The following is a 23,167-nucleotide window of genomic DNA, read 5'->3' as shown; positions in this document are numbered from 1 at the left end:
CCACAAAGCAGTCAGGTCCCCATAAGTATACTGTTTTCACAGTTTTTGGTCCCCACAAATGTAGCTATACCTAAACCACACACACACACACACACACACACACACACACACACACACACACACAGGACAGTCTTCTATTTATTTAGTGTAACAGGTGCTTTTGGCTCTCCGTGCGGAGAATGAAAGCACCATATACAGTCTATGTAATTGAATACATCCTCTAATCTTACAGGGCTCCCAGAGTTATATCCATAATCTGTGTTTGTTTTTAAAGAATGAAAATGGGCGCTACAGAAAGGATAAGACTGGAAGGGAGCTGGAGAGAAAGGACCAGAAAGGAGGAGTCTATAAAGGGTGGGGAGGAAGAGATGGAGAAAATGTCAAAGTGAAGAGAGTCGGGAGGAAGGGAATAAGGGAGGTGATCTGGGAAGAAATAGAGTGAATGAAAAGAGCAGAGAGAGGGAATGATAACCTCATGATTGTGTTGACAGAGTCTCGACTGATGAGAGATGACTGTCGTGCTGCTGTGATCCTGCAGAGAAGAGACAATCTGGGAGGAAAGGACGAAAAGGAGAGAAGACATGTACAGCATGAGCAGATGAAAAAGGGAGTTAAGTAAAGTGGATAAAAAGGGAAGAAGCAAGGAGGCAGATGAAGGGAAAGGTAGGCAGAGAGTAAAGAGGGGGGAAATGGAGGAATAAGAAAGAAAGAAAGCTATTAAAGGGATGAGTAGACAGGATAATTAAAGAGATTGGGAGAACAAAAAGTAAAAAAAGAAGAAGCATGTTTTTGCTTTGATGAGATAACTGTTGCCTTCCCTCTCCACTTGTTGCTAGGGACACAGTATCTGTGGTGATAAAACCACAATAGAAACAGTAGCACTGATGTGGATGACAGCATGCAGCGTGTGCATGAGTAACTGGGAAGAACCATCACATCCGGCAAAATGGAACAATTTAAAGATACGATTTAGGTGTGCTGAAGGATGGGAAAACATTTAGTGAGGGAAATGCTGTAATACTTCGGTTGGATGAATCATCACATGTCAATAAACACACCGTCTCAAACTATCTGTTAAAATTGGGATGATAATAAAAGGAAATATTGTCAGTGCTGTAAACAATACAAAATATCAATCTATCTTTATTATCTCCTCCAGACAATATGTTTTTGGTCCCTTTCCCAAAAAAAATAAAGTGGTACTCCAGCAATTTAGTGTAATGCATTTCTGGTAAAGTTAGGGGAGTTGGGACAGACAGATTTAAAGAAAAGATGGTCAAAATCAAAGAATCAGAGGCCGAGATATCCAGACATTTACGATATGGGTCATCTCCAAAAGTACTGCCACATTTAACACTTCCCACCATGCACCTCAAGAATGTATAATATTTCTTGCCTGCATACACACGCTGTCTCTCTCAACATCTTTAATTTGTACTACAGGATATTTTATGAGTTAATTTCTAGCAGTAATTTTTAGCTTTCTATTTTATGAGCTAAATAGCTTTAGCGGGGCTTAGGGGTGGGGCGGGGTGGGGGGGAGGCTCGATCTGTGATAGATTGTGTTACGTCTTTTATATTACTGTTATTTCAACAGTTTTTGAGCTAGTGTTGATCTAATAAAACAGTATGATTTTCATGGACAAGAATATTTTACTAAGTAGTAAAGGAAATGTGACACACCCTCCATATGTACCATCATATTTTTGTCCACCCTAGGTGCCAGTGGTCAATTTTTAGTTTTTTTTGTCTGTGTGTGAGAGAGAGAGCGACATGGGGCACCTTAGAGCTTAGCAGGTGTGTTAATGGCTGTAGCTATGACTACCAAAGACCCGCTGGGGAGGAAGTGAGAGAGCCAGCTTGGAGCTGTGGAAGTTAGTCATCAGGTAGAGAAACGGCATACAGCTCCACTTCAAACAGTCAGTTGGTTTAAGGGAAATCTAATTGTGTTAACTGCAGTACTTCAGCATGTAGACACTGAGTAACTGGACTGGATCCAATCTAGCAGGATGAAAACAGATTGAAATGAGCTGTCACAAAATGTAACTCAGATCCCCCGCCTCGTTGAGTGTCTGGGGAGAGAAACGGGAAGACGGCGACAGAGGACACCGCTTGTACCGAGCAATACCTCAAAAAAGTGTAGAGGTGTAGATAGCAACCAAATGCCAAATAATATGCTCACTCAGTTCAAAAATATTACTTTGGGTGAAAAGATTTACTCAATTAAATTGTATGTATAGTATCAAACCATAACAAGAGTTGTCTCAAGACTTACAGATGGAGTAGGTTGACACTCTATGATTTACATAGACCCAACAAGTCCAGTAATTCCCCCCAGAGCAAGCATTTAGTGTGACAGTGGGGAGGAAAAACTTCCTTTTAGGAAGAAACCTCGGACAGACCCAAGCTTTTGGTAGGTGGTGTCTGACGGTGCCGGTTTGGGTATGATGAACAGTGACAATTATAGTAACAATCAAGATAATGGAACTGTGTCTAAAAATAGTAGTTGTAGTAGTTAATGGCTTAGCAGGCCTCTACAGGGCATTACAGGGTGTAGGAGGGCGAACTGTAGTGCATATTAAAAAATGTAAGCGTACCCATATCTGTGAATAATTAGACTCAAAGTCTAGAATATAAAATGTTATATTAATATAATTTATATTTATTAATATAATTGTATTATTGTTTTTTCTAAGGGGACCAGCTAACTGAAGCAGCTCCATGGCTTCTGATAATGACAGCTTCATATTAATAAAACATCCCATCTGTTAGAGGGAGGTGAGCAGCACATGTATGCATGGTGTGTCAGTGTTTTTGTGCTGTTTTAGTAAGCGAAGTGGACTATTGCTTATGTAACATGACTGCCCACGTTCAGTCATTTTCAACCCACACCCTCTCCAATGTCAATACTGTCAATGCTTTCAATAGGCATGAAGTGGTAGCTCCTTGCAATCTGATTTAACCAAAGTGCAAGAGTGAGAAAGTACACAGAGCTGTTAGCTGTAATTATACCTTGTCATTTCATAACAAATAACGGTGTTTTACTTGTTTGAAAACTATTTATTAATTTATTCATACTGTGGTTGACCAATTCTTGGTGACGGTTTTAAAGGGATACTTCTAAATGTGTAAGCCTGACCCTCTGAGTAGCTCTAAAAGAGTTTGTACTTAGTTAGTCCTGTGAAATGAGCTTATGCTTCGATTCATGCTAATGACAATGGCTTCCACTGATGACAACTTTTACAACGTCTCAAATCCCCTCCTGCAGCATATTCAGACAATACTCCCTAGTTTACACACTCACCTTCTTTGGTGTTCTCAATTAGGGACAGACTAATTATGGGGACATTTTTTGACAGTTTGCAGATTGTCTGAATGAGCGTTTTATTTGCCTGATCACTGATAAAGTTAATTAATTAAAAAGTGGTCTACTTTGGCTTCTCTACAGCTCTTTGTCCGTCCCTCTGCTTCTTTGTCCGTCCCTCTGCTTCCGTTTCACTCTCAACTGAGTCTGACTTAATGTCCCACCACCAACACTATCTGACTATCTTTTACGGCTCATTATGTTACAAGTTTAAATGTACTAAATAATTGCTTAAAACATTTAAACACGTTTTTTGTGTTGGATTTTGTAACATTCCAAATCTTAATTTTGAATTAAAGATTCTTATTTTCACTTTATATGCATATCGGCTCCAAATATCAAGATATCAGTTTAATTAACTACTAATAGCTGGTATGGGCCTTGAAAAATCAGTATTGGTTGATCCCTAGCCGGAATTCTGACTTATTACATGAAAATACAGCCTCCCATGCATGTTTCTTAGGTAAAGCAGTCTTAAAGCAGAGAGTCACTACCATGTGATTAGAAATCAGTTCCCTTCTTTTATCAACATGAGAGTATTTCCTTTTGGACTGAGTTTCCTCTCCTTCCTGTGAGTGGTGCAGGGTGGAGTCAGACAGGTTACTCTATACCAGGTTGTAATCCCAGCTGGAATGCCCGGTGCACAGCATTTCGTAAGCATGGAGCTGGCTGCACTCCTGCGTGGTTCATCATTCCTGTTGAGACAGATATTGCCAGGGAAACCCGATAACTCCGATAATGACTTACGAGCCGTTGATGGTTGGCCAGGTTGTACTGTGGGTGCCATATTGCCGGCACTTCTCTGAATGCAGGAAGCGCTGGCTGCAAAGTATAAAATAAACTGATGAGACAGCCCATTCTAAAACTGCTGGCTTGCTTAGAAGCTCAGGAATCTTATACTCAAGTAACACCCCAAGCTGTGATGTACCGCTGCAGTGAAAACCGTGGAGCCATTTAGCAGCACCAGGGGGCACTGCAGCCACCCGGCATGTTTTTGTGTGTTTTTAATGATCATTACTAATTTTACATTAAAACTCAGAGTTCGGGGCAACTTCTACTTCACCCAGTAAGAGCGATCACCCCATGTTGGCTGAGTCCTGCAGCTGCGCAGGTTTGAATCCGGCCTGCTGCCCTTCGCTGCATGTCAGCCCCCCCGCCTCTCTCCCCCTTTCATGCCTATCCACTGTCTCTATGTAATAAAAGAAAAATCTTTTTAAAAAAAAAGTTATGTTTTTAGTTTTAGCGTAGTTTACAGACCACGACTGGTTCTGCAAGCTACACTGTTATGTTACAGATCACCACAAGCTCAACGTTTGACTCAATGTTAGTGGCTAAAATGTACAGAAGCAGAGAAGAAGAACTAAAATGTTTGTTTTATTTTTACATCAATGGGATTGTTTTTGGCCACCACACATTAATGAAAAAGAGAACATTTGCTGATATTAAGAGTGTAATAGAATATATTTGTGTATAAAAGGGATCCTTACATTTTGCTTTCAAACTCTGAGAAGACAGCAGAGGCTCGTTGTAATATTGGTGTAGCAACAAAGTGGCCACTCAGTCTAAATATCAGGTTCCTTTTCAAAAGATCATTTTAATAGTGGAGGACTCTTCTGTGTGAAAAAGGTTACGGTAGCTGGAATAATACACATCGAAAGGTCAAGAGCTTATTTCAAGAAGCACTACACTACTCTGTGAGAGTATAGTTTGTAGCCTGCTGAGTCATCGATGTCTTTGAATCCCAGAAGAAAAACCCACATAAAAAATGTAATGCAGCCAGTTGATTTAGATGAAGTGATGATAGGAAATGCACGCACATTAAAGCAGGTAGCCTAAACAATGTAGGAGTAGACTCAGCGTTAATACACACAGCGCTGCAATTTCTTCCAATTCATCATACGGTGGTTTTCACCCCCTCCTCTTTTTATGGTCCTAGTAGATACTCTAGCTAAACAAGTAGCATCCAGTATAACGTAGATGGTTGTATTGTCCCAGGGTGAGAGTTGCTGCCAGCTTGGTCCTTTAGAGTCAACATATTGTGTTTTTGCTGAGGCAGCCGGGGAGCAGAATGCTTGGCTCTCGTTCTCACACTTCACAGGAACAGGATGAAGCTCTGTTAGCATGGCTTGCTCAGTGTACAGGTCACTCTCTTTTACCCCCCATCTCACACTCTCACACACATGTACAGCCAAAGAGGAGTTCATTTGAGATGCTAAGGTAAAAGGGTAAGAGGGGGAGAGAGACACACAAAGTGAGATGGTACCACTTATTGGCCTTGACTCGATGATTTAGTTCCAAATGTACATCGCTGGGTTTGCCTTGCTCAGCAGTTGACTGAGACCCAAGACTGCAGACCTTTTCTCTCGATCTTCTTTAATCAACTCCTAATCCTCAGCAAGACAGGATATCTCTGCAACATCCATTTGCAATTACGTAGATCTTATAATCCTTTTGGGGCTCTTTGTTATTCCTGTTCCTCTGCAGATGAATGCAGGGTCAATTAACTGTCTGTCATATATTGGTCCCCATGTTAAACTGGGCTGGAATCATTATGGCAACACTAACTAGCTAAAATGAGAATGTAATTATATAGATATATAGAGCCTTATATAGAGCCCGGCAGATACCAGATTTGTCATAATAATGACGTTACATAAGCCCACATAAGTCCATCCATCTACCGATCTTCATCCGTTTATCCGGTCTTGGGTCGCAGGGGCTGCAGCTTCAGCAGGGGACCCCTAAACTTCCCTTTCCCGAGCCATATTAACCAGCCCTGACTGGGGGATCCTGAGGTGTTCCCAAGCCAGGTTGGAGATATCATCTCTCCACCTAGTCCTGGGTCTTCCCCGAGGCCTCCTCCCAGCTGGAAGTGCCTGGAACACCTCCCTAGGGAGGCGCCCAGGAGGCATCCTTACCAGATGCCCGAACCACCTCAACTGGCTCCTTTCGACATGAAGGAGCAGCGGCTCTACTCCGAGCTCCTCTCGGACGACTGAGCTTCTCACCCGATCTCTAAGGGAGACGCCAGCCCCCCTCCTGAGGAAACCCATTTTGTCCGCTTGTACACGGGATTTCGTTCTTTCGGTCATGACCCAGCCTTCATGACCATAGGTGAGGGTAGGAACAAAAACTGACCGGTAGATCAAGAGCTTTACCTTCGGGCTCAGCTTGGTGTGATAAATTGAATGTCATACCGCACCCGCTGCGCCGATTCTCCTACCAATACCCCGTTCAATTGTCCCCACACTCACGAACAAGACCCTAAGGTATTTAAACTCCTTCACTTGGGGTAAGGACTCACTCCCTACCTGAAGAAGCCACTCCATCGGTTTCCTGCTGAGAACCCTGGCCTTAGATTTGGAGGTGCTAATACTCATCTCAGCCGCTTTCCTGTTTCCGTCTTCCTTGTTGTGGCCACAATTACTGCTGACATCAGCACAGTGTTTAATAGCAGGATTTTCTATTTTATCACAATCACTCTGCCTTGGTGCAAAGGACAGTGATGTAATGTTAATCAATAGTGCGGAGAGGAAATGGTTATCTATTGATTGTTACAGATGCAACTGATACAACCTCTATATACACTTGGAGGGGTTACGTACAGTATTTGTGCAAGATTGTGTATCAGAATTCACTATAAATGCAGAGATTTTCCTTAATATGATTCGGTGTCCGGGGCTCAAAGGGTTGTAGTTGCATCAGCTTGATCTGGAAAGGTGAGGCGAGTTTTTGTGTGAGTATGTATTCCCAGGGCTCATTTCAGTATATTAAAAACAAACATACAGCTTAAATTTTGATCTGTATTAGGAGCCGCTGTTGCAGGTATAACCTTAATAAATCCCATCGCTGTGTAAGGTTATTGCTGAGTGCAAGCTTCCTCTAGTATTACTTTGTGTCACCGACTGTAGTGAAATGTGCACAAACGCCATTTAGCTAGTGAATTAGCTTAATGCTAGAGCGACTGACTAAGCAGCGGCAGTTTCAGAAGGAGCCAAGGTTTGCAAGAAAGCTGGCAGAATGTCAGCTATAGATCACTGTTCAGTACCTGCACCAGCAAGACAGCACTGGAGCTCTACACTTTCATTTATTATCAGCTATAATTTACAGCTTTGCAGCTGTAAAAGAACGTTTGCAAAACAAATGTGGCCCTGAAGATTATAAAATATGAAAAAGGAAAAGTAAGTATGCTGTTTAAATACAGTACAGGATGCCGCCTGGGACGAGGGACTCCATATTTATATTACTTTCTTTTTCTTTTTTTTTTTACAAGCCAAAAAGTACTAGTTTAAGGGAAGGCTTTACAAATCCTGGAGCACGGTCTGAAAGTGGACTTGACGTCCAATCCTGAGCGAACAATTTGTCATCTTGTACGTTAATGTTGTGTAATTATACCTTTTATTTTCTATGGAGCGACGCTTTTGTGACTGAACATACCCACATACTGTACTTTAGTGGGTTCATTTAATCAAATTTGCTTCTATATTAGTGGACCCATACAAAACAAAAGTTTGCAAAGAAAAGTAATTAGATTAGATTAGATTATACATTATTCATCCTACAAAGGGGAAATTCCCTTATTACAGCAGCATTTTTTCACAATAAAAGCAAAAAAAACACACAAGTAAACACACAAGCAAACAGACAATGAGCAGAAGGTATGGCTGAATGTAAAGTGGCGTTAAATAACGGTTTTGTAAAGCCATGTTGAAGAGGAAAGCCAAGACATTCAGAGAGAACTATACATTCATTCCCACAGTTCATCTCTAATCCTATGTGCTCATACTGCAGCTGCTTGACCAGTAAACCTGGCTCCGTGCTTCTCATGTGGCACACTGTGGTCACACTTCTGCCCAAGTTGAAAGCACTGGTTACGGGCCAGACTGGGCCATTTCTCCCACTAATTCAAAACACCCCGCTGTCATGCTGGACTTTTTCAGTTGCATTATCTGATTTTGGACAGCTCAATAACTTCCATTTAGTGCATTGTTCTGCCATTTTTTGTACCTCTTTATATTGTCTATTAAACATTAACTATTAAAAAGAACGGGCTTTCAAAAAACATTTTTATGTAATTGATAAATGATCATGACAACATTTTACATTTTTAATCACTTTGGGGATTTTGTGCCGTTCATAAGCACAGTCCCTGTTGATTTTATGGAAACAGAAAGGAGACCTGTGGAGTCTGTGCATTAGGACATTGGCCTCTTACCAAACTGTAATGAAGCTTGCCCAGCAGAAGTAAGTGGCAACCGACTCAATAACCAAAGTGCATTCATGTCATATCTTTGAATCAGTTTTACACTACCGGCCTTAAGGGAAAAAATATAAGGTGGAAAAATAGCCAGAAAATATTCTATTCAAATAAAATGACAGGAAGAGGCTGACACACTGCACGCAGCCTGGAGTTCATGGACGGAGCTTGGATAAAGGCTAAGTAAAGGTGGCAGACGGTAGTATGATTACGCTAATGTGACTCTGTAGCCATGGCAACAGGAGCGTCAGAAGGTGATGTAATCGTTTCAGGGGAAAGATCCATCTCGTTTCCTTCACATTTGCCACTGAACATCATTCAGTCGTTCCCTCGCTCTTTGTTTCTCTCCCATGAATGACTCCTCTTTCTCCTATGTTTATTTCATTTCTTTAATTTTCAATGTCATTTACGTGTGTTATTATCCCTTTTCTTTTTTATCCTTTATCCTGCTCTCTTTTTTGATATCCAACATAACTCCTCCACTTCTCTCTGCCTTTTTTCTTGTCTCTCCTTCCTTGCTTTCTCTAGATATTCAAGTCACAGACAGAAATATACCAGGGAGAAATAGGAGCAGTTAGTAAGGTCAGTCATATAGGATGTTTGACAACCAGGCGCAGTACCGTTTCTATGACTTTTAGGTAATCATTTTATCTATTGGTTATCAAGACTTTAAGCTAGACTAAGCTAATTGGCTAGTGGCTGTAGTTTCATATTTATCAAACAGATACCAATGATATCAATCTTCTCATCTACTTTCCCAAGTAGAGTAGAGTCCCAAATGTCAAACTATTCCTTTAACAATAGTTGGAAAGTGTGGACATTCTGAGTCTCGGTAGTGACACAAAATGTGTAGAATATGTTAAACAAAAATTTATTTTGTCTATTGCTGTTTTAGAATGTGTGTGAGTGTAGAAATGTTTTAGCGCTATGGTTCCGATTAAACTAAAAGCGTGTTCTTGTCAGATGTAACTGTACTGTAATAATGAACTGATTCCATTGATGGCAGATAAAAGAGTACAAATGATGAACAATGAAGTAAGATGTGCTGTAATAATGTAATAAAAGGCAGAAGTCAAAGGGGTTTCTGGACTAGAACATTGAGAGAACTGGCGGGTCGCCTGCTGGAGATACCCAGATTGTTCCTCACACACTGAGATGCACGTCATCATTGTGTGTTTGTGTGTGTGTGTGTGTGTGTGTGTGTGTGTGTGTGTCTGCTGCTACTTGTGAAGGCTGTTTATGCTTACAGTTAACAGTGGCATCACTGATCTTGTCATGTTACACCACTGCAGCTAAGGGTGCAGGTAACAAACACACACACACACACACACACACACACACACACAAGCTGCTTGTTTATAGTGCTATATGAATAGTGTCCTCGTAACAGAGAGGCAAGCATGCCCTTTCTCTTACTGTTTTGGTCTATTTTTCCCTGTCACTTACACTTATACACACACACACACACACACAAACCAATGTTCACTATGTAAAATCAGCACAAAAACAGCATACATGTACAATAAAAGTATTGGTTTCATTACACAGTTCAAGCACAAATAGGTGCAAACAGAAATGTTCTGAGCTGACTATGTACTCAGAAAACTCACAATATTAATACAGCCACTAATTATATTGACGTCAGTGTGGTACTTACACCAAAATTTGTCCTTTGTCCCTTCAGATGACGCACGTTAGACTTTACGATTTTTTTTTAAAGATTCTAACATGTCTAAGCTGTCCTGACAACTAAAATGTTGAATTATAGATTTCTTCCTACACATATTAAAAGAAAAGAATAATATGTTCTCACGTTTTTCCCAGACAAAAGGCAAAAAATGAAAATGAACAAGCAATATCAGTAGGCAATAAACCAGAATTGTCTATCACTGCATCGATGCACAATCATCCACGTCCGCATTATGATGCATCAATGCAAGGATTCATTTCAACACCCCTATTTTTCATACACCTGTGCATGCTCATAATCCATAGATGTAGGACAATAGAGTTTTTGAAATTCTCATCACTGGTGCTTCTGTTTTCCTCTCACCGCCCCCCATTTCTCATTCTTTTCTTTTTTAACCTACTACTACTCTTTCCTCTATCCATTCACTCCGCTCCCTCTTCTGTCTCCTCCTCCTCCTCCTCCTCCTCCTCCTCCTCCTCCTCCTACTCCTCCTCCCCCGTTTGTCCCCTGCCAGTGGCTACATGCCTGCTGCTTGGATGAGTTGCCATGACACCCGGCCAAGGTGTCATCCCCCTGGGTCATTTGCATATGTCCACCAGAGTTAGGTCAGGATACCCATCCTGAAGTGGCTCCATCCTGTGGAGTGTGTGTTGGTAAATACATGCTGTATGTGTGTGGATACAAGGATTAGGATGAGGCGATGAGCTATCAGAATCTATAATGGAGAGTTCATGTCTGATTAACCTTTTAATAAGGTCAGGGAGGGTTATCATTCCACATGGATTATAGTACAGCTTCAAACAGACACACACACACACACACACACACACACACACACACACACAAGACAAGTGTGATGGCTATTTGTTCTCCAAAGACGACCAGATGAAAGTGTTATGTACGATTCAAATCCAGTTCAGTTTCATGTGATCCTTGAGGAGGTTTACTCATTACGCTGAGTGATCACTGGGGCTTCTACAGTGCCGTTGAGCCTTACGTATTTATTGAATGTAATGTTGTCTTGTTACAAGGCTAAAAATAAAAACACAGAACTGTGTCTCCTAATAATTTTTGTTATTAGGAGACACAGTAGACCTAGAGTTACAGCATCTGTTTTTTTAGGTTGTAGACATAAAAGATGTTGCTTCCTTGACTATTTCATACATACAGCAGAGCTAAGGCTGTACCTTATTCCAAAAGTTGTTCCAGATTAGTTTATTTACACTGTAAATTCCTATTTATAGAACAAAAGATACGTTTTCACGTTACAACCTTTTACATGAGGTTTTGTGAGATTTTGCATGGGCAAATATTAGTGTGGGATTTTACATGTGATGAATTCTCATATAGGACACATCATTTCCTTTGTGAAAAATTTTGAAAACGTTAATTTCGCTTTTTTATATTTATCATTTACTAGTTTTTTTCTGACAAATACTAAAAAATGCCCGTCACAGGGAGCAAATCTGATGTCTAAAAATTGCTTTTTTTTCCTACCAGCTGTCCAGAATTTTACAACTAAATAAAACCATTGAAAGAAGAAAAATTAATTAATTATACCATTTATCAGTTATCAAAATTGGAGCTCCAAACTCTCTGTTTAGGCTTTATATAATAATTTTACATAGGCTGTCTTTCACTTCACTTTAATCTAAAAGGACCATGTTGTAATAAATATACATAAACAAATACTATGCTATACAAATACAACAACTATGGCAAATGTAAGTTCTCCCAATCCTGAATGAGATCCGTCTCTTGCTGTGGAGGGATGTGAAATGTGAAGGGGCGTGATGTGGTTTGATATGACCCCTGCACGGCGAAGGGATACTCAGCTTGGAGTAGCTATTTGTAGCTCGTGTATCTGGTTGCCTTGGAGACAGCTGGCAGAGCGCCAGCAGGAGACCGAAGTTGACCTCAGACTTTTCAGATTACTCCAAGTTTAAGCACAACGCTGGTCCTGGGTACTGTACGGTATACATCTGCTTCCCTTGTAATTTTGAGTTTATTTGCTTTTGTATGGATTCTATTTCATTTTTATTTCATTTTTAATTATTATTTGTATTTCACCCTGTCGGTATTCTTCACGTAAGTAGTGCCTGCTTGATTGATCCCTGTGAGACTTGTGTCCAATTAGAAACATTTAGGAGGATCTGGTTGTGAGAGGGAGTTTGCCAATATTGAAAGTTTTTTCTTGCAGTCAGACCAGAACAAAAGACTTTTTAAAATAGTATTATTTGTACTGTAATAATAACATGTTTTCTAAAGCCAGCGTTATCAAAGAATAAATGGTGTCTAAATACAAGAAGAAATGATTAGTCAACCAGTTGGTGAGTTATTTGACAGGAAATGTCAAGGTCAGAGTTTATTTATACAGCACATTTACAAACAGTCTCTACTGCCCCAATGTGCTGTACAAATAAAGATAACAACATGAAATAAAAGCATAATAAATAACCGGAAAAATCCATCTAAAACAGAATATGCCTAAAACAATAAAAAAATGTATTTAAGCCAAATATTTTGAACAAAATGGATGAAGTAATTTTCAAGCAAAAATGTTCTCTAGTTTCTTTTGATTGCAAACTGAATTTCTTTTGTTTTTTAATTTTGGTTGGACAAAACAAACAATTTCAAGACGTCAGGTTTTGGCAATTCCTTTTATTATTTCCTAATGAACTATGACATAATGAATTGTTACCTGCATGCCTAACTTAGCAGTGTAGATGGTGATGGACAAATTGGAGCATAGACAACCTTTATGTATTCACATTTTTATAATGGTGCTGAATAATCACTGACAAAGTAGCACATCTTCTGTATAAAGAAAGAAAGAAAAGAAAGAAAAATATAAAATAATATCACATCACACTGTATCTGTTGCATCTGCATCTTCCATCATGTCCCGTCTTTAACAAACGGTTTTGGAGGATTCTTCTGCTTTGGCCTTTGAGAATGAATCTGCTGGCGTACCACTGGCGGACGGAGGGAGGGTGCTTGTATAATTCCCATCATTACAGCAGTCTGCCCTCATGAACTCAGCCGTGTTGTTATCTCTTTTCATGGATTGTCAGGGGCCGGCCACACCAAAACTCCCTTTCCTCCTAACATGATCTAATCCTGCAGGCCAGCAGACTGCAAGCACCACCCAGCAGCCACTTCAATATCACATAATATATGAGTATAATGCACTTATATGTTTCCTTATCTAGTTGTTAAATCCATTTGCAGCGTGTCAGATATCTGGATTCTTTTCGGTCAGTGTTGAGAGAGGAAGAAATGAAAGTGTGTGTGAGAGCGCCAGAGACCGCCAAAGAGAGAGAGAGTTATAAAGACGATACCAGACAGAACAGAGAGCAAGGCCATGTTATGTCAGAACAATAAGAGCACTTCTTAGACGTGACAGCTGAGAGTCTCCTCGAGGGCTGCGCTCCAATATTGGGGTTATGGGGCTAATACCCATATTGATAATAGTGATGAATAATACATTGCCCGATACCAAAAACACTCAACATAAAACCATCTGTCTTTTCTGAAAAGAAATGCTGGCTCTAGTTTAGTAGTTGTGTGTCTGCATGTGCTAAATATCCATGTGTTGAGAAAGCAGCATTCTCTATTGTTTTGATCCCTTGGTGGCAGCCGAGCAAACTGTCAATTCAAATGTGATACAGTAATATCTCCTCACAAAGTTTTTATGGCAAACTTGTTTATAAATCAATGTTGGCATTGCTTTTTTAGTCGTGTTTGTGTCCACCTGATTATTGTTAGTCCAATAGTCACTCTCCTTTAAACTCTGTTTTGGTCTCCACCTTCTCCTAAGAAATGTTTCTGGCTCTTTAGCTGCTAAATGCTCCACTATGTTTATTAGCTAATCACCAACTGTTCTTGTATGCTGTTTGCTGCTAGGCAGGTACAGCTATCGGCGCTTTATTGCTGAAATTTAGTGAAGGTTTATGAGAGCAGTGAGACTCAACTAAAACATTGAAGTTGTGAGCTACTAAAAAAACAAAACAATGAGCTAAAAGAAGCTAAGACGCTCCGTAGAACTGAGGATAATAATTCTCTGTCGTTTAATCTCAGTGAGTGACGTCTTTTACAATACAATAGTTACCTGACCCAATATTAATACTGTATAAAAGTATTGATCAATGCAGCTTCAAATCCCACCTGGTTCACCTGTTATTTTTGTCAGGCTTGACCTTAAACACACATTTACACACAGAAGCTATGATTTGGGTATAAATTGAGACATTACAATCAATAAAGTCTGTTTTTCTCTCATTTGTACACCCACAGATTGATCTGAGAGACAAAGGGCCTGTTTTCAATAATGAAATGTTATACAATGTTGCAGTAATTTAGGGTTTGAAGACTGAAGGGCAGACACACCTTGCAGCCTTATGGTGCCTTAAGATTGGCCTAAAATATGCTGGTCTCTGTTTGGGTTCATTAGTGCAAGCCTATCAGTTGCAAGGCTGTCTGTGCCCTCACACACTGATATACAAATAGAGAGGGAATAAGTGCAGGAGCACAGCTGTTTGACAATAGGACTTCCTTGTACCCTGTTCTTAGTGATAAGGCTCAACAATCAGCAGGATTAGTGGTGTTTTGACAAGATAAGGAACAAATGGAGCTTGGTATTGGTTGCAAAAGAAAACTCGGAAGAGACTTTTTAAGATAAATCACACCAATACAGGGAACCACTGCACTATCTTATCCTACATTTCATCCTTAAAACTAGTGCAGAAAAGCTTCTTGTGTGGTGAGATGTTTTTTTTGACTCAGCTCAGCTTTTGAGTTTTTTCTTGAGGATTGTATTATCTGACACTAGCAAAGCCTTTGTTCTTACCTTATCAGCATGTGTGCTTCTCTGTGAGTTCACTATGTTTTTATACTCTTTGTTATGTATTGTATGTGTACCTGCTGCAACAGAGAAAAGTGTCCCATATTTGTGTTTGGAATATTTTGATTTCTGTTGGGACTGAGTTGTTATCATATAGACGGGGGAAAAGTACACTAATTACTGACTCTAAGCTATATGATTTTTAAGTTTTTACGTGGAGTGGTGTGTTGGCGTCACAATGAAGCTACATGTTGAAAGGATCTTAATAGCATCTGTACTTTCCTGTTGTGGTCCGACATAATGCAGGGTAAACGAGTGGGATATCATGAGATTTGACCAACAAGATGGAAATGTTTTTAATTTCACGCACTCCAAACGGATTAAGGGAACCACGTAGGACTATACAAGTGAGTCATAGAAAATCACATAATTCCGTGAGGTATACTTTAATGGAACTCCACATTACAAAATGCTAATGTCCAGACGCTGTAATCATTATCCACCTGGTGCTCTGTGCAGGCTGAAACTAATTTAAAAAAATAACTTTGGTTCATCCCGGTTCAGTGCTTAAACACTCACACTTCTCCTTGTTCAGAGGAACATCTCCATGTTTGTGTGTTTCCAACAAATGTGGGAGTTTAATTAGACTGGAGAATACAGAGGTGCAGTGGAACTGAATGCTGACATGATTAGCAACAATAAGTCACATGTAAACATGCAGTAGGTGACAACTGTAGTGTGCATGCATTAATAGTGTTAGTATAGTAGGGTTTTTTAAGGTATTACTCAAAGATATGAACATATAGTAAAATAATAATAGACACTGCATGCAAAAAAACAAACACAAAATAACCAATTTCCATGTGACTATTTGAACTCTCACTCAAAAACCTAATAAATCACATTCTCAATATGTCCCAGTGATATTTCCACGATGCACCGTTTGAAACAGTAAATTATAAGATGGGATAGCTGAAGACAGGAAAAGGGGGAGAGAGACATGCAGCAAATGCAGTAAGGACTACGACTCAGTATATGAGGCACAATCTATAAGCTACCAGGGCGTCTCCTGTTTAATCTTAATCGTTGTGTTCACTTACTCTGTAGAAACAAACCTAACACACACTGACAAAGTGTTTGTGTGATTACTTACAAACTGAAATGTGCACATCGATTATAAACCAGGATTAGTCACCATTAAGTCAATTCACATTTAAAGCAATCTGGCTAATGCAAGTCTGCTTTCAAACAGCCAAGAAAACAGCATGTGTGTGGCTTTAAACTCCAAAATGTCAAGCGCAGATCACATCAATTCATAATGAAGAAAACACAAGATGTAAAGAGCAAACTGCGCTGAGGAAATGTTAAGACATGTTATATGATGAAGAGTCAAATATTGTGAAAAATAAACTTTTCCATAATAAATCACGCAAGCTCTAGAGATGAAGAGATGGCTGCTGTTTGTGTTCCTGTCAGCTGGAAGATGCTAACTGGAGTGCTGTGCAGAGACTTTATTGATACAGGTCTTAGCTCTGTATTCTAATTAAGCAATAACTGCAACTCATCCCAAATTATATCTGACATCCACAGCAATTTAAATCTGTTTACAGCACAGGACTGCTGGGACTGATACATGGAAATCACATTCATTTTTTAGTCTTGTTTGTTGCAGTCAGACCAGAGGAGTAAAACTAGCCTGACCGGCCTCAAAGGATACATACATAAATAAGCCTCATTTACTGAAGTAGGTGAGATGAGATGACGCCCCATCCCACTTTATGAAGCACAGCAATCCACTTGTTTCCAAACTGCGATTCTCTTTTCTCGCGGCGTGATGCTTCCTCTAAGTGGTGAGAAAAAGAACTGCATCCAGTACACATTGTACTGTATCAAATACACTCAGTTGCCAGTTTATTGGGTACACCTGGCTAAAACTAATTAGCCAGCCATTTATGTATTGCAGTCGAATACATAAATCCTATCTCCATTAAGGTTGTGTTTTATGTATCTTTTTTTTGAAATTGTTATAAAGAGGTTTTGATTTATAGTCGTTTTGGAGGTTGTCTTTTGTGTGAAGAAATAACAGTCTGTTAAACAAATTTGGGTTAATTCTGTAGACTCTCCTCTCCTGGTTTCTTTATGAAACAATTTCAAAAGTTTTTAAAGCTTAGTGGGGAAATATATTTTTGGTGCAAATGCAAACCACTGAGACTTCTAAAATGGGACAAGAAGCCCCAAATAGACACTGACACAGACACTCCAAAAAGATTACAGTTTAAACAAAAATGAAAGTAGGATTTATTGCATCACTGTTGAATTTAAATGCAATCGTTTTAGCCAGTTCAACCTAATAAACTGCCAACTGAACGTATGCTGCCTGTAGTTTCACTGACCAACTAAAAACATCATTGCACTGACTCCAGCTCAGAGGCAGGAACTGCGGATTATCTCTATATTAACTTCTAGTATTTATTAAGGCTGTAACTTGAAGGGCTAAAAATGCTTTCCATTCGTCTCCACAATCATGTATGCATAAATACTTCATATGGCTTGTGAACACCTGAAAGATTTAACATGTACTTTGTGAAGCTGTGAGACGTATGGGTTGCCACTAGAGGGAGCCAGTCACCACTGAAACAATGTCTGTAAGCATCAGTTTTTGTGCATGTACATTTCTTTGTTTTTGAACATCATTAAAACCAATATGACTTCATTTTTTCTGTTCTGGCTTTATTGTTATCTACTCATTCACTATTTACTTGGAAGGGAGGTAAACGTCACCCAGGATATTAGCTTGGAAACAATAATGTCTAATATAATATATAATAATATATATATGCATGGTTCCGTAGATTGGGCTTTTACTGCCCATCCTAGATCCATTAGGCACAAACAAACAACTGTCTACATTGGGATTCATGTCGAAATAAGAGCTGGTGTCTGTATACTGTGTGTGTGTGTGTGTGTGTGTGTGTGTGTGTGTGTGTTGTACCTCACATTGTGATCAGCTCTAATTCTTTCCTAATGAAAGCCCTGGGATCTGCCTTAAGTGTTATTTACAGTTGTGTGTGTGTGTGTGTGTGTGTGTGGTTATGAGTGATTGTATGCTCACTTTTGTGTTTAGGTTTTGACAGGATCATGTTTTTTTCTGTGCAAGTGTAGAGCACCGACAATTAGTTGACTAATTGATTTGTTTAGGGACAGAAAATGAATTACCAACTCTTTTGATAATAGTTGAATATTCTACCTCCTATGTTGCCTTTGTTTGTCACTATCTTGTGTACAGACTAGTGGAACAAGAAGTTGCTTAATGTATTCATTTTTTTAGGTCATTTCAGCAAAAAAGGGTGTCTAAGCTTCTTGATAAGGAGGTTAACTGATTGTTTCTGTTTTGCATTGTTATAATTTTTTGGACTTAGTGCAGAATTACAGCCACTGGAGCCAGTCCCACAATGAGCTTTGCTTAGTATTTGCCATTTTTGTCTGTAGCTATTAAGAAGGAGGGAGGGGGGCCTTGACCAAGTGCAGCTTTACTTGTTTGAAAGACATTATGTCTCTTTCTCATGGGTGGGCTTAATTCTCTGGGCGGGCACAACAGAGAAAGGGGAGGTAATCTTGACCCTTATGACCTCATAAGGAGCAAGATTCCAGATCGGCCCATCTGAGCTTTCATTTTCTCAAAGGCAGAGCAGTACACCCAGGGCCCGGTTTACACCCATCACCATTTCTAGCCACTGGGGCCATGGAAAGGCCGGGGGAACTCATATTAATGTAAAAAAACCTCATAAAGTGAAATTTTTATGTCTTGGGACCTTTAAGCAAAAGTTATAAATGTTTTTTGCCATTTCTTCTTAAATACAAAGGTCTGAAGGGATTTTAGTTGTTGTTGTAAATTGAATATCTTTGGGTTGTGGACTGTTGGTCGGACAAAGAAGCTAATCAAAGCTGTCGTGTTGGGCATTTTTCATAATTTACACACTGACGTTTAATACCAATTAAGCAAGCGCAAAAATAAATAATTATTATCTCTAATTAAGAAAAATTCCAACAGACTTTGGTTTTGATTATGGTTGCAGGTCATTGGTTCACCTTGGAAAATGTTATGGTTTTGTTCATGTTTTCACACATGAAATGAGCCTCAGTTCTCTGATTACTCCCCGAGCCCACACTGTGTTCATCCTTCCAGTAGTGTAATATTGTTTCTACCCGGTGGAGGCCAGCCCACACACTAAACCACGACTCGATTAACTGCAGTTTCACAGTTGTGTGCACCGAGGTGTTTGCTGCAGGCGGTGGTTAGCATTAGCAGCATAGAGACAGAAAAATGGATGAAAAAAAAGGGACCAGAAAGGTTGTAGGAGCAGATGATGTTTGAGTAAACAAAAGAAATGACTGACTGGCATCTTTGCAGCTGACCCACATCTGAAGCCTGACATTATTCCTGAGTTTGCTGTTTTCACTCCGAGCAGATCTACTGGCGAGGGAAGAGAAACAGTAAAGTAGTCAACACCACCAGGGATATCAAGCCAAACTCTTAAACCTTTAGACAACATCGTCTTTTGTTCGTCTCGTTTTAAATTTCTGATCCATGTACCAAGAAATCACCTGCTGTTAATCCAAGTTTCAGGACAGACAGGGAGCCTGTAAGGGCTGGTACATCCAAATCATAAGCTCCTCTTACAGATGGAGATAATGAAGGATTAGTCCAAAAAATCCTATGAGTGATGGCTTATTATGGTGCAGTAACTGGAGTTTGGCCTCTGATTAGCTACAGATGTACAGTAGGGCTGGGACATGTTTTTAAGGATGATTGAACGTGAGTAACCATAAACTGAGCACATCTAAAGATTGGGAATTACAGTCGGGGGGAAGCATTTTCTGTAGATGTAATAATGTGCTCTCCTCTCCTCTTTGTTATTGTCATCTTGTGGGTAGGACCTCCCTTTTCCAAGTAGCCAATTACAGCTCACTCACATCCCAGACAGCCAATAGCAAGGCTGCACTGATGCCACATGTCCCTGTCACTGGCTACAATCCCATCCCCTACCATGTTGTTAATATTCAAAGGCTGCAGTCTGCCGACATGAGCTCATACCAGCACTCATATCACACACACACACACACACACACACACACACCCTAGAAACACACAATAAGGCATTTAAAACATTCAGAGATGCATCTATTGCATCTGTAACCATCCTGGACATTGACTTAAACTTTAAATTCCATCGAAGGAAACCATTTCATATCTTCCAAGAAAATTTTGTTTTTTAAAATAATTTGCCTATATTAGATCGCGAGGCTTTGTTATATTCAAGTGTAGAGAAAATTCCTTTAAGCACCTTAGGCAGTTCTAGATTTTTTTCTCTGCTCATTAATTTCTAGCTTTCTTGAAAGTAGATACTTGCACAGAAATCCTAATGGCATGCCCTTAAGGTAGGATTCTCCCACATCTGAGTATATCAATTTAATGTGAATAATGCATTAGGATCTTAATATCTGATTCATAAGTGCACAGCAGCCTGCATATACCTCTCCTGTTTAGTTCTAAAACTCAAGTGGAACATGTTTGTGGTTTTTTTTCAAATCATTATTTTCAGTTAAAACGTTTCCTGCTACCTGCATCCAATCTGTAGTACAGTATTTCTCTTTGGTCTTGTGCAAAATGTCTTTGATATCCCAATGACTTACAGTGATTGTTTTCAGCTATAGGGTCTTGTACGTTGTAGCCATTGATGGTACAGCACAATATCAATACTTGAAAGGTCTCCATATAAGTAACAGTAAAGAAATGTGCACATTTTGACCTGATGAGGTGAACTAGAGCATATACGCAGGAATACAAGGTTTACAGCACATACACATATCAGACAAAAAACTATTTGATTTTATATATATATATATACAGGTGTATATATATATATATATATATATATATATATATATATATATATATATATATATATATATATATATATATATATATATATATATATATATATATATATATATATATATATATACTGTAAGAGAGTTTACCAGTTTACCCACTTCCTCCTCTGCAACACATTGACCTAGTACAGTACGTCATTAACTCTCACTACACCACTGTCAAAGTATAGAGATCATTTCTCTTTTGCCACAGCATACATCCTCTGGGAAACATTTTATGGCAATCCATTCAATATTTATTGAGATATATTTAAGCTGAAACCAAAGTGGTAAACCAACCAACAAGTCTAAAGGATATCTAAAACCAGGTTAGCATAGCTAAAACATCATAATTGCTGTCAAATCAGTTAAATAAAATCAAGCCTGTGTTCTAAAATCTAGATCACAATAAATAATCACAATTACATCAATATGAATTTGTTCCAGTATGACCAATTAAAGATTCTGGACTTTTGGACTGGACTTTATGCTGATTGGTTGCCACTCATTGCTGTGTATCTGTATTTGTAATTTATTTATTTGAACAAGGACAGTGCACAAAAAACATAAATAGATGTCTTGGGCCAGGTTGTAGCAAATTGCTAATTTCCGCCCGCAGTCCCTGGTCTCTGTTCTACAATATGAAAAAAGAAATCCGAGATGAAAAACTTTAGCTCGCTGAGAGAGAAATTTATTGTCAGCTCTTGTTTTATGAAGAACCATTGGGATCAGGACGGCGAAGAGGCTGAGTGAAGGAAGTTTCATAACAGGAGCATCATGGCTGCACACTTACTGCACACTGTGTTCGGCTGGACTCACAGTGTGCGTGTGTGTGTGTGTGTGTGTGTATGTGTGTGTGCTGTAAGAACCCTGTGTGGAGTATCATCATCCTCTCTTTCTCTCTCTTTATCTCTCAGCCAGCTGGTACTAAGCAGAGGTATTCATCCATGCCTACTCCCTCCTTTTTTTCTTCTGTCCCAGCTGCTCCCTCTACCTCTCTCTGTCTCCTCCTTTCTCACCCCTCCTCCTCCCCCACCCTCCTCCTCCTCCTCCTCCTTCAATCTCAACCTCCTTTCCACCGTCATTTCCCTCCTGTTCATATGTCCTGGCGAGACATTGCGGACTGAGCGTGTGTGTGTACATAGAGGATGGCTCAGTGCTTAGGTGCAGACAGCAGGCTCTGGGAACCAGTCAATCAGGCAGCAGGACCAGTTCATTTACCCAGACGACAGAGCACTCTGTTGGGTTAGGGGCTGGAGCTTGAGCCCCTGCTTGGACCTCAAACCCTGGAGCTCTAATGATGTACCTGTAACTGTTTTTATATATTTATTCCTAATCAGGAGGACAATTACACCTGACTGTGGATAATATAAAGACATTTGTTTTTGTAGTTGCTATAATTGTCCCTTGTTTGGCACTTTGAGCACTGAGAAGTGGAAGCAGCTGCCTTCACAGCGGTGGAGCTTGAGGAGTATGTCCTGGCCCTGCCCTGCCCCAAACTGGACCTTTGCATCTGCACAGTGTGGATAACTACCGAGGGATATAAAGAACAAAAAAAACAGGGAAATCTTGAAAACGAGGACAGGAAAATCCCTCCTCTCACACACCTGTGAGGGCTCCTTCTCTGACAAAAGATAGTAGAGGATATTGGAGGAACAAAAAGACAATTAGGAGCTAAGAAGAAAAGGCTAAAGAGGAGACTTTGGGTCTCCATCCCTCCATTCATCCCTCCTTTAACTGTTTCCCACCTGTGAGGATTAATTGGACTGGAGCAGCATGGCGCATGCCGCCTCGCAGCTGAAGAAAAGGGCGGATGAGAACCTCACCGCGTTGGAGGATGAGAAGGAGAAGAAGAAGGCAGCAAGGAAGCGTTCTCGCGAATTGAAGAAAAAGGTAGAGAAAGAGGAGGGAAGGAGAACAAAATACTAACATCATAAAGTAATGGAGGAATGAGAGCAGACGGGATGGATAGAGACGTGTCGGTCTAGTGGAGTCTCTTTTGTCATGATGCAGCCTACACACACACACACACACACACACACACACACACACACACACACACACACACACACACACACA

General features: G+C 39.9%; 1 protein-coding gene across 49 annotated transcripts in view; it reads left to right on the top strand.

Annotated features, from left to right (window-relative positions):
* The window catches only part of LOC117937160 (ankyrin-3-like), a 145,791-nt gene that overhangs the window by 16,284 nt on the left and 106,340 nt on the right, over positions 1-23,167 (top strand). For 21 of the 49 annotated variants that reach the window (XM_034860924.1, XM_034860918.1, XM_034860917.1 and 18 more), the window contains exon 1: positions 22,182-22,981. The exons of 2 other annotated variants lie outside the window; for them this stretch is intronic. In XM_034860924.1, coding sequence (XP_034716815.1) covers positions 22,865-22,981 — 117 coding nt within the window. In that variant the 5' untranslated portion in view covers positions 22,182-22,864. Of the gene's footprint in view, positions 1-22,176; positions 22,982-23,167 lie in introns of those variants that run through there. 26 more of the 49 variants (XM_034860919.1, XM_034860920.1, XM_034860922.1 and 23 more) reach the window with 6 other exon arrangements.

Source organism: Etheostoma cragini, chromosome 21 (assembly GCF_013103735.1).
Source record: "Etheostoma cragini isolate CJK2018 chromosome 21, CSU_Ecrag_1.0, whole genome shotgun sequence".
Lineage (NCBI taxonomy): Eukaryota > Metazoa > Chordata > Actinopteri > Perciformes > Percidae > Etheostoma > Etheostoma cragini.
Note: the sequence above shows the minus strand (reverse complement) of the source record. Positions and strands in the feature narration are given on the sequence as shown.